This window comes from Pavona decussata, unplaced genomic scaffold, assembly GCF_977016875.1.
Source record: "Pavona decussata unplaced genomic scaffold, jaPavDecu1.1 SCAFFOLD_207, whole genome shotgun sequence".
In the NCBI taxonomy this organism is placed as follows: Eukaryota; Metazoa; Cnidaria; class Anthozoa; order Scleractinia; family Agariciidae; genus Pavona; species Pavona decussata.
The window spans coordinates 3,075,689-3,088,760 of record NW_028145612.1 but is presented as its reverse complement, the minus strand read 5'-3'; the positions used below and the strand labels follow the sequence as shown (position 1 = coordinate 3,088,760).

At 38.1% G+C, this 13,072-nt stretch overlaps 1 protein-coding gene across 6 annotated transcripts in view; it reads left to right on the top strand.

Annotated features, from left to right (window-relative positions):
* LOC146460922 (uncharacterized) overlaps positions 1-13,072 on the top strand; it is a 94,334-nt gene that overhangs the window by 50,703 nt on the left and 30,559 nt on the right. For all 6 annotated transcript variants that reach the window (XM_085087689.1, XM_085087688.1, XM_085087690.1 and 3 more), the window contains exons 5-6: positions 5,223-5,437; positions 12,107-12,288. In XM_085087689.1, coding sequence (XP_084943815.1) covers positions 5,223-5,437; positions 12,107-12,288 — 397 coding nt within the window. The remainder of the gene's footprint in view (positions 1-5,222; positions 5,438-12,106; positions 12,289-13,072) is intronic.

Sequence of the window (13,072 nt, the reverse complement as noted above, 5' to 3'; positions counted from 1 at the left end):
ATTTTTGAACATCGAATCTTCCTCCATACTGTGGACGTTTTCTCTTCTTCTGCCTTTTCCGTCTAGGAGTCTTCGTCAAAATCGTCTTTCAAGTTACGTCTCAGTTTTCCCCCACTCTTGCCAACCTGGTTGTCTTTTCAACCTTTCTCTCCCGTCTATCTTTTCTTTTGTGCTTCTTCAAGTCGTTATTGTAACGCTTTCCTTCTCTCTCTAAGGGATTGCAGTTCTGATGAAAAAGATGTTGTTGCTTTCCCGCTTGAACTGGCTGGCTTGTTTGTAGGTTTGCTGGTAGAGGGTGCTGGTGTTTGTGGTTCCTTTTTGATGTCTTTCTTGAACGGGGTGCCTTTTATCATTTTGTTGATCCATTGTTCCATGGGTCCGGTGACCAGTGCATCGTCCTCGTCCTCGTCCTCGTCCTCGTCCTCTTCCAATCGTCTACCCAATCCACCAGTGGGAGGAACACGTCTTACTAGTTACACAAGATGATGTAGTTCTCTGGAAAGCAATTTGACCTTGGCATTGACGATTGGTGAGGGCATTTTTGTTTTGGTTTTCAACAACACGTGTTTCTTGGCAGCCAAGTGGGCTTCTTTATTGAGTAAAGCATTCTCCGTCAATTCTCCTTCGTAGAGTTGCGCTAGATTCGCGAGATCACGATGTGGAATCTTCAATACTTTTTCCATCGTGCGTCGCAGTTATTGTACAGTTCACCCGGTTGTCGACACTTTTCACGCAACAACAGAGAGCACTTCAGGTGAAGAAAAGGTTGATTAAGAGTCTTATATTAATGTTTCAAACGGTCGTGTTCTTCTTTTAACTGGTCGTGCAGGGTGATTCTCTTTTTCAACAAGTCCACCAAGGTCTTTAACGTCGTCGTAGAAGACAATGGCACAGAAGGTTATCCATGCCTTTCGATAATCCGTCGCCTCATTGCTTCAGCATCACTTGTTTACGTCGATTGAGTGAATTTGTCCTTTTTGTGATTTAACACCAGGCCTTTTTATGCTGGCTCAATCGCGCCACCAACGGTGGCTTGACTTTAACAAATCGAGTACCATTTAACTTACGGCATTGATGTGATCTGCATTGGCATGTTGCAACATCTCTTGTCGCTTGTAACAATTTGCAAATAGATTTGAGAAAACGCAAATTGCGTTTGATTCGCTTTATACTGCCCATGGTCTTGGAGTGGCTCGGTAATGTCCTTTGGCACCCAGAGCACTCATTCTTTGATAATGTTTATATCTTTCTAACTTGACTCCTAGCTTGGGTACAGCGGCTAGTAAATCCTTCAAACCTCTTCCACATTGTCGTCGTCGACGTCGACGTCATTATCGTCTTTGTTTTGTCACCATTACTGGATACAGCAAGTGGGTTTATTCGTGTATCCTTTGTCCAATGCTTAATCCCTGAACCCTTTTTCACTACCTCTCATTTTATGCGCTTGATACTCTCGGTTCTAACAGCTGACTTCACGTTTGGCTTTTTGATGGTCCACAGGTTTCTCCAAATCCCTGATCAAGTCGCGAGTCACATCGTCACTTTTTTGACATCCAAGAGCCACGGCATACCACCTCCGTTCTGTTTCTTTGTCTTCCTCTTTCCTTTTCCCTTCTTTTTTTGGTGGTGCTGCTGCTTTTTCTTCTTCGTGCCATCGTTTAGGTGACTGCTGATGCTTTGACCGTGACGATGATGCTTGTTTTGAAAACCGATCCCACGATCATTCAAACGGCCATGAATAACGATGCACTATTGAGGAATCCATGGAAACGTTTGAAATGATAATACATCATGCGATGACATCACCACTGTTTGTGGTAAAAATTGTAAAGCGAATACAATTTTTGAAGGATGTCAGGTTTCAATTCATGATGACCCATGGATGGATCATCAAATAGAGACACGGGCGTGGCCATTTTTCAATTGGAAACTCTGGATGATGTTCTGCTGGGGAAGGGTGATCCACCGTCTTTATAGGTGGTGGCGATGCCTGCGATTCTGCGACCCGCTGATGTTTCTCTTTGATCATTGAGTAATAGTTGAAGTTGTCGTCGTAAATCGTCTTGATTCATGGGGGAGGCAGGCACCGGTGACGGTGGTGGTGAAGGCATGGGTGATTGTGGCGTACGTGCTCGTTCTTTTCGTGTCTGTGTTCTTTGTCTGCTCGGGGGTGTCCATGATAGACTTGGGGTAGGTTGTGGTCTTCTAGGATGACCTATTCCAGCTTTTGACTCACTAGAGTGGTCTTTCATCTACGAAAGCATGTGCTTCTTTGGTTTTGGTCCATAAATCATTAGTGGATAAAGGCTCTTTACTGTAAAACGGAAAGCTGCGTTCTGAATAACGTCTGGTCCAGCAATTTCTTTCAGATCCAAAGAGGTGTTAGACAAGGTTGTCCCCTGTCTCTTTAGTTGTTTATCCTTTCAGGGGAAGTATTGGCCAAGGAAATCAGAAACAATGTGAATATAAAAGGCATCTGTGTTAAAAACAATGAAATTAAAATTAATAATAATATCGGCTGTAAAGACCCTCCGTAAAGAAGTGGATGATCATGATAATAGTCAAAAGTACAAACCTTTTTGCACTAAGCTTTTAGAGACTAAAAAAGTAAGCTTACATGTATGCAAAGTACCAACAAGAATAAAAGGCGAAGTTCCAAACAACAAACAAATAAAATGGGTTCTTGATTGTAACTCAGCTCAAGAAATGAAAATTTCGACTGGAGCTCAACATACCTTTTGACATCGCGATGCACCAAGAGTACCAAACTGATTTAATTCCAGTTTAAATTTTTACACAGACGTGTAGCAACTAATGAATTTCTATTTAAAATTGGGCTTAAGACAAATGAAAATTGCACTTTCTGTGAAGAAGGCCCAGAGACATAAATGCATCTCTTCTGGACATGCCACAAAACATCTAACGTTTGGAAAAAAAAGGATCAGAATGACTGCAAAGTATAAAACTAATGCCCAAAACCTCCACCTTATTAAACATTACAGCTATTGGTCTGAAGCCGGAAACGTAAAAATTTGCACTTCAAATTAACTATTGCCTTCTTTCAGCTTGACGTCACATCTGGCTAGCCAAATCTAGAGAAACGTCCCCTAACATTGACCATTATCTACGCCTCCTGAAATCAAGGCTCGAGTTGGAGACAAAAAGCGGCGATATGGAAAAATTGGAACCTCTTGCAGAATATATACCTATTGATCGATAGCATCACTAGAAATCGCAGCTATCTTCCAATATCTTCAAACTCTGGCCACCATCCCGTAGACTCAAATAATGTACACACGCTATCACGAAAGAGCGTTTCACTGCAATCCGTTCTTTATCGTCGCTCTCACATAATCAACCTAATGATAATTTTTTTCGTCTTATTAATTCTTCAGTTTGCACAATTTTTGAGTAAGTTCTGTGTAAGTAACACGTGTCGTTACCTGGGTTTCGTTTTCTTCCCTTTTGTACCATCTTATTGTTTTTTTTTTCATTGTAATTTGTTTGATCTATTATTGTGGATTAAAAGGTGTTGTAAATATTATTAGTGTGAGCATTGTAAGTATAGTATTCTAAGCATAGTAAGCTTCGTCTAGTATGATAGTTAATGCCAGTTCTATAAGTAGTTATTTCCAAGTGGTATCTAGTATTGTAATCTGTGTTCCGTAAGGCAATAAAATTAAAAAAAGAGGTTTTGCCAACAAAATCACATGAATATACTCGCCTCTTTGGAGAATAACCAGTCCTTTTATTCGACTGCTGATTTTTTCGTTCGTTTTACAAAGTTAAGTGAGCGAAAAAGTTCATTTTAAAAGAAAAAATCCAACGTTTCGTCGCGCCGGATCAAAGTAAAATGATTTCTCTTCACGATTCCGCTGCTGTTTATGATGTGCCGCCTCTAAAAGAGTGGATTTTTTTCTCCCGCCGCGAGTCGTCTTTCTCTTTTTCCCACTGTTGGAAGGCAAAATTGGACGAGATTAGAAAATTAAACCCTAAGGGAAATAATGAACATGAACCGAAAAAATTAACTCCAAAGACTGCTCTGAAGTTAGAAGTATTTAGCTTTAATAAGCTTAAGTTAAACGGCGTATCAACACTGTAAGAAAACGATGTCTTGCAAAACAGCAAACCAGCAAAGTTTTGTCAACAAATCATATGAATATACTCGCCTCTTCTGAGAATAACCAGTCCTTTTATTCCATTGCTGTATTTTTCGTTTGTTTTACAACTTTAAGTGAGCGAAACGTTTCATTTCAAGAGGAAAAATCCAACGTTCCGTCGCGCCGGATTGGAGTAAATTGATTTCACTTCAAGATTGTGAAGATGTGCCAGTCGATTTGTTTCTCCCGCGGCTAGTCGTCTTGCTCTTTCCCCCGCTGTTAGTCACAAAAATTGACTTGTATTCTGTCAAAATTATTATTATTATTATTTTTCTAAAACGCCGTTGGCGATGCAACTTCCCGCCGAAAAAAAGCAGGTTGCAGCACAGGGTTTGAGTGTCTCATTTCACATTGGCTCACGGTCGGACGGAAGTGACCTCATAACCAACCCAAAATTTCTCGCACTGATGGGTATACTTAATTTCTTACCAATGGTGCTAAATAAACCGTTCAGCTATGAAAATATTTTTTATAGCTTTCCGTAATATTGGGGTATGCACAAAAGATCTATTGGACGAAACAGTGTGTTACTATAACATTCACATTATTATTGTGCAATTCTGTGGTAGTGTTACAGTGTATGCTGCTTTTTCTTTGTTTACTTTTGCTTCTTTTGTTGTTGTTTTTGTTCTACTACTTGTTATTCTGACACTTTTAGAATGCAATTAAAACATAGTAGTTTAGTATCAAAAGTGTTGTTCTTCTCGGAGTTTTCGCAACATCATTCATTTCTTCTAAGCTATACTGATATATAGCAATACTACTACTACTACTACTACTACTACTACTACTACTACTACTACTACTACTACTACTACTACTACTACTACTACTACTACTACTTCTACTAATGATGATGATGATTGCCGTCTTGTGGAAAGCGCTGTCCGATTTATCACATCAAAACCACCCCTTCCGTCAGATCTTTTCAATATATCTGGAGAAGGGTGTAAATACAAATAAGCTTCGTGATGACTACATTGATGCAGGGGTGTAGTTGTTTACTGTTAACTAGAAAAGTCAATTCTACCTAATCATTGTTTATTGGTGATCCGTTTTCAGAATAGTCGAACTTTTGACGTCAGTGAATGGAGACGCAACAACTGGAAAAGGCTTACAGGCTACAAACGAAGTTGCAAGCGGGTCGTCGGCTGTCCTCAGCTTATCTGCTACTGTTTACCTGGAGCCTTGGCAAACCTTATATTTGATGATTAGAAGCACTGGCTCTGGTTCATTAGAAGTAGTCAACGGAAGCACATTTAGTGTGGCACTCATAGGTATGAGAATGAAAATATTTTACTTGGTGATTAGAAGGCACTACTGTCTCATTTGGCTTTAGAATTCAAAACAAAAAAATCCTTGGGCTTTTATGACACTGTGCATCTTCTTTTGTATAGATGCGATGTAAAAATCACAGACTACCCCTCTCGATAACTTGAAAATACAAGCATACCTTGTGTATGGCGAATTTGTAAGCGGAACCTTTCCGTAGTTTCATAGGTCCTCTTGACCCTAAGATTAAAAAGCCATTCACAAAAATCGGTTTTATAATTAAATAAAGCTGTAGAATAAAATAGCCCAAATTATTAGCTATGGAAAGTGGAGGTTTGAGAGTTTAGTTAAAGTGTTCAGTGCAAATTTGAAACTCCATGCCATTTAATGCGCGCAATCTGAGGCAAAGATACTTCTTATAGAAATCGCAGTGGAAAAAAGGAATAAAACTTTCGTAGGGTCTAAGAATAACTTCAGTGGACTGTTTCGGAAGAAACAGTGTGCATTTTGCTGTCCCTTCTCTATTAATATACAAAGAGTTAGGTTTTTTAAAAAAATGTTCCAGGTTTTATTGGTGGTTTTCACCTCACACATCGTCACGCAAGTAAAAAAATAAATAAATAAAACCATTCAATAGATAAAGTCAAGAAATTGATACATAAACAATGTGTGAAAGCCACAGGGTTGTGTGATATCTCATAATCGAGTTATTCGAGAAAATGTACCACGGAAAATTACAGAGTTTAGTTTAGTATGGGACGTCCTTCCAGTTATTAGTCTGGATGCTCTTAACACTGAGCTATGGGTGACTCATGTGGTGAACAGGCCACAGGCTTGGGGTTAAAAGTCTCAGAATTTCGCATCTTGCGAGTACACGGAACACTCGTCATATTAGCGAATTACTTGCATCTCGCAAGCACATTTTAAGAATAAGCATTGTGTACACTTAGAAATTTAGCGAACCAGCCAGCCACCCAATGCTATGAAATAGATGATATGCACACGATGAAATTCTCGCGAGATTCGAAGTCCTGAGACACATACACGGTATTCACAAATGGCGCGCCGACCTGGGGCGAGTGCGCGGTGAAATAAATTATGTAATCGAGGCGTTTTAGGATAAGAATTACAGATCATCGAAAGAAGAATTGAAGTTATATATCTTGACGTTTTTGAGGACGATTTTCCGGGTTACTCTTTAGGAGGGAGAAACCCATCACAGCTGAAAAACGAAAAAATTACGTTTTTGGCTTAAGTGCAAAAATGATCCAGCCAAAGGCTCAACTTGTAAAGCGGTAAGTTTGCATTTAATATTCAGTGCGGTGATCAGTTTCACGTGTTGTGGCTAGAATTTTTTGGGCTAGTTCTTAGCATAAGCTAAGTCTATTCTTTCGTGTTTCTGAATTCCCTAGAGTTGAAGAATACGTCAGTCAAGAAAAGGATCGTTTTATTGTTGATTCGGATCCAAATTTACTCTATACGAAACGAAAACTTGCTAAGCAATGTGCCGCTGCAGCCGGCGAAAACATTACAACAAGTTCTGCAATCGCTTCGAGTTCTGTTGTTTCGTTCGAACAAACTGTGAGTTTTCCTGATCGTGGCTGGAGGAATCGCTCGGGAAAGATGCCGCTTTTTACCAAAGCCGAGGTAAACAGATTTATTGCAAATAGCGGAAAGCTTTTAGGAAATAGTCACCATTCAGTATCGACAAGCTGGAAGAAGGGGAAAACCTTTCTTGAAGATGAATGGAGCATTAATCCAAACCTAGGATTAGCAAAAATCACAAGTAATCCTGTTGATTTTCAGTTGACACTAAGTTTGGCAGAAGTCCTGTGGTCTCCTTTTCAAGCTATCAGCCGTCAATCACCGAGTCAAACTACGATGTTCCTGTTAACATTGATTCAGTTCCCAGAAGTAGCACAGGCAACCAACAAATAGAATGTTTTCCTTGGTTTCCTTTACGAAACCAAGGCGACGGCGAGGGAGGTGACATGTCTAATGAGGAAAAGGAGTTTGTTAAGAGACTGTACGTGGACGAAGATGAGATAAATAGATTGGAGGAAGCCACTAGAGATCAAGCAAATAGCGAGTTGTGGATGTCCGAAGGCCAATACAGATTTACTGCGTCTAATTTTTATATTTATTTTACACAGACAAGGAAATCATGAAAACTTTGCCAAGTCTCTCATCCATCCAAAACCTTTTACATCAAGGCATACAAGACTCGGGATTAAATATGAACCTGAAGCAGTCCATGCATATATGAAATATATGAACGATAGATCAACGCCAGTTGAGTTCTTTAAAATTGGTCTTGTTGTGTATAAAAAAGAACCAGTTTTGGCCTGCTCACCTGACAGGAAAGTGTTTGATCCTGGTTGCACCAAGCCATTTGTCCTGGTAGAAGTTAAATGTCCTGAGACAAAGTTTCTCGTAACCCCATTTGGATGCTCGCTCAGACATTAAATTTTTTATTGGGAGAAAATTGATGGTAAGTGTAAATTGAAAGCAACCCATCCATATTATGCACAAGTCCAAGGTAAAATGGGCGTAACCGGTGCTGATTGGTGTGACTTCGTCGTATATAGCAAAAAGGGTATGTCATTAAAAAGAATCCCTTTTGATTCCCAGTACTGGTAGGAGATGGAAGGGAAGTTCCTTCGTTACTATTATGAAAATTTCATTAATTTTGCCATAACTGAAGGGTTATAAAGTAGTCAGTAATTTTTCATTGTTGTTCCCTTCTTTAGGACTGTTTACTCTCCCTCTTTCTGCAGAGTATACACCGTGAATTTGATTCAGGTCAGACTAAAAACAGGTTTAACTAGTTTTTGTGGGCTACTATTTGAGCAGAAAGGCCAGAGAAAAACGGAGGAGACGATTTATCTTTCTATCTTGATATGGTAACAAAACCATAGCAAAGGAAGATACAACTGAAGTTTAGCCCTAGGTAGTCACATTTCTGTGATTGTAGGAAGATTTTCTACTCTTAGGACCCACAATTTATTGTTAATGACAAAGTATGCTGAGTAAATAATACAGATACTTTTTCAATGGACAATGTGCTTCTTTACAAACTCGGCAAGTTTAAAATCATGCCAATGAAAATAGAAATAATTCACTTTGCAAAAGTGATCAGAAACCCCCAGTGTACTGAATAATGGTAATTCTGGTTTTTCGATCATTGAGGGTCTTTAATTCACAGCCTGCGAGTAGAATTAAAGTTGCTACATGGTTATTCCGATAAAATGGGGTCCTGAATGTTACATAGGAAGGCACAAGTGGCCCACATTTGATTGACCACAGGAAATAAAGCAACAACTCGTTTTTTGATCCCATCTTCTGGGGGCATTTGCTGAGCTCGTCCAAGAAATGGAGGTATATTTAATGAGACCCTAGTGGAAGTAGATCTTTGATCCTGAAACCTTTGCAGGCCATTACATCCTCACCTTTGTTGAAGGGTAAATCTAGGATTCCACTCCTTTCGACAATCTCTCTGTCCGAAATACTCCCTGTAAAAAGCCGACTTGTGAATGTTGTTGCTCCTGAAGGGGCAATCCCAATGAGACCTTTGAGTGTCGTGTGATTCTTGTATGAACTAAATAATCTACCATTAAGAAGCAGGCTGCTTGGCATTTGGCATTTGATTCTGTACAATGAAGGATGACGCGTGTCTTAGGATATTTTGACTTTAAATCTTCAGGCATAGTTTTGTCGACTTCCTCCCGTTTCGGTCAAATCTTTACGCTGCCAAATCGAAGAAACATAAACATAAACATAAGACTGTTGGCTGAGGTATGCCAAATAAAAATGCTAAATTTTTCCCATGGAATCCTTGCCGCAAACGACACAACCAAAAGAAATTCCGGCTTAAGAGTTCTCTTTAGACCACGTTTGTTTACATTTCTTTTTTGATTGTTTCCGTCGTAATGATTTCCGTCCACTTTTTTCTCGACTGAACGCCAGTAACAAATATTGTCACCGTTTACCCCGGGATTAAGATATGACAGCGTTGCCTGGAATGTTTTCAAGTTTGGGAAGCCAGTGCTAAATGAAATCTAGTCATCATCTGCAAAATTATCTATGCAAAACGTGCGCGATTTTAAGTTAGCTTTCTCCTCTCAATGCACTTAATTTCTGTCTTAGCGTTTGCTAACTCCACCTCAGTTGTCTCTAAACGTTTCTTCAAAATTGATAACTCTTCATTTAAATGATCAATTTTATTTTGAGCGTGTGATAGCTGGACTTTTAATGAATCACATGAATCTTTTGATTCAGCAATTCGACTTCAACAGAACTGAGCGGTGTCGTCCGCTTCAGAGGTTAATCTACCCTCTGGTGTATTAGAATATGAAGCCACCGAAACACTTGAGTCTTTTCCAACAGTCTCTTTCAGTGCTCCTTCCAGCTGCTTTCTTTTTTTGAGTACTGGAAATATTCTTGCGGATGGTGGTGGTTGCTTTCGCGGAGAGGTACGCCACGCAAACTTTGAAGGAATTGCACCCTTTGCCAGATCCATTTTCTTCCCTCCAAGACCTTTTGTGATTTCACTTTTGGAAAAATGTAGGGAACATACCTTTGTTACTGTTGTTAGTTTGAAGTTTGGTCCAACATCTCTTTGAATTTTATGAAGCCATTGAGCTCGAAGGCTTGAATCCACAGGAAACCAAAAAATCCTACTCTGTTTGCCTGACGGTCTATGTTTCCTTTTTGGTTGCAAAGAGGTACACAACAATAAATATTAGAACCTGATCATGAAGACATCCCGACTCTTATAAAATAAATCTTTACTGAGCTATAATACAAGAAATCCTGCTAAACTCCTTGTAAGTTTACTACAAATTCGTGCTTATGAAAATTACGATTTCTTGTTTATCCTAAAACGCCTCGTTTTGATGACTGGTTACCAGTTTTTTTTTCCGCTTGTCCCCCATTTGTAAATACGGTGTATTCATATCATCTGTTTCATAGCATTGGGTGGTTGGCTGGTTCGCTAAATTTCATTCTTATATAAAATTGGTTTTGATTGCCTCACCATTGGGCACTTTTTGTGGTTTGGAGAGCGAGTCCCTCGAGCATTTACTTATAAGTTGTCCATTTACTAATATGTTTTGGCTGGACTTTATCAGTTGGTGTAGAAATGTTAATATAGAGTTGGAAGAACTTAGTGAAATTGATAAACTTTTTGGAGTTTGGAATAGGAGAGAAGACTTTCTGTTATTAAATCATCTCTTATTCTTATCGAAAAAACACATCTACGAATGCCGCAGAAATAACACCCGTCCATCCTTTCATTTTTTTTCTAAAAACGCTCGTATACATTTACGAATTGGAATTTCAAGTTATGAAATCAAAGAATAAAGTAGATAGCCATAACATGAAATGGAATAAAGTATATCGACAGTTTAAATGTTAGTTAAAAGTTTAATTTCTATAAGACTTTCAAAGAAAGTATTCACATATCCACGATATTATAAGCTTTTTTTTATGATATTATATTAATTTTACTAGTGCTAATAGCGTAAGAGGCTGTAGTGTGAGCTATTAGTTTTAAGTGTCTTAGTTTGTTTCCGTATTATGTGTAGTGTATAGCGTGAATAGTAATATTGTAAGCAGTGTGGGGACAAATAACAATTATATTTAAAAAATACATGTATAGGTTTGTTTAGATGAAATAAAGTGTTTAAAGTCCTCGGAAAAAAAAATTCACAACGCTTATTTAATGTGCTTACGAGATGCTGGTAATTTAGCAGTTAATGTGCTTGCGTGATAATAATAATAATAATAATAATAATAATAATAATAATAATAATAATAATAATAATAATAATAATAATAATAATAATAGTAATAATTTAGGACTGGCTCCACAGCAGCATTTCATGTTAACATTTTTTCCCAAAATTTTTTTTTACCTGTATGTGTGTGCAAAAGTTGAAGAAGTGTTTTCTCGGTAATTTCAAAAGAGTCTTTATGCATACGAGTAAGCTTTTTTAAGTTGTTTTTTTTAGTTTTTTCTTGTTCAGCTGTAAAGGATAAACCGTTTTCCATTGATGGGTTATAATTGACAAAGTATTGACATGTTTTCCTTGGTGACTGCAACACCAACGTTTACACATAAGCAAATGGTTACGGCCACGTTTTCCTTGACAAGTTCCTTGTTCAGGATAAATTTTCAGCAACCTTTTCTGGCATAACGCTTGGTGTCTAATCTCGCCAGCAAGTTTTGTCACTGACGTTTTACGTGACAAGTTTTTCTTGACGAACAACCGCCGTTTCCCAGGAAAGGAAAAGTTTCTGTTTGTCGTGCACATGGAAAATCAGAGCATGTAATGCAAAAACTTGTCACTAAACAAAAAACTTCCATTTGGTTCACTCCAGAAGTTTTCCTTGGTAAAAAAATGCCTTTGTAAAATAAATTATTTTTCCAGCTTAGGTAAAGAAGGCGACGTGTCAGTGGAAATGGTGACTAGTTTTGTGCACATGAGAATGTAAAACGTAACCAGCCGCTTAATCTGCTACTCGGTGTTAAGTACCGTTTATTGACCGGAGTATTTTTGATGTCTGAAATATGACAACACATAAAACATATAAAAAACATATAACACATACAAACTTATCAGACCGGCCACTGTTTCAACTACTTAACTGCATATTTTTTTACCCTTAATTAGAGGAAACAAAGTACTACAAAACAGTGACCAACAACGTCACACACTTTGATAATGGACCGCGTGTCATACGCCATCCCCCACCTTCCATGAGTCTTGGCGATGATCTGGGACTGAGTGTTTCATGGACGTGCGATGCAGTTGCCGAGGGTCCTGTGAGGTATAAATGGTTAAAGGACGAAAAGGTAACTTTGCCTCTGTGCTATTTAGAAATTTTAAAAGAATAGATTCTTGTTAAAAACGTGTTCGATAGAGCGCGAATTCGAAATAACCAGTAGTGAATAGCTGAACGGAGAGCGAAGTAACAAGTTTCTGTTAGAGACAGCCGGCATTAACTGTCTCAGTGTGTATTTGTATTCATAGGCTTGAGATAGTTGGAAACCATTGTAGGGATGCACTGTCACGTGGTACAGCTTTTCATTTAGACATCTGAGGTTTTTACAGACACTCCATATCATTTACCTTCTGGAAGACACTGTAGAATTCCAAATATATTTCCTTTGCTTATAATCTTACTCAAGATATCTTAGGAGTTTAGTTTGGATGTCATTTTTGAGAAAAGGGACTTTTTGTTCGAGGGCAATTTTTCGTTTGCAAAATTGGTTGGGTTATATTAACGTTAAAAAGTGATTAAAACAGCAAGTAAGTAAGTAAGTAAGTAAGTAAGTAAGTAAGTAAGTAAGTAAGTAAGTGAGTAAGTAAGTAAGTAAGTAAGTAAGTAAGTAAGTAAGTAAGTAAGTAAGTAACTGACTGACTGACTGACTGACCGACTGACTAAGTAAATAAATAAATAACTAAATAAATAAATATTAATTAATTAATTGATTAAATAAATAAAATAAATAAATAAATAAATAAATAAGTAAATAAATAAAAACAAATCAACTTTGTTTAACAAGGGTGACACTAAACAGTCTGTTACGGCTGACAAACCTGTGGCTCTTAGATTCCAGATCGAATTCGAATTCG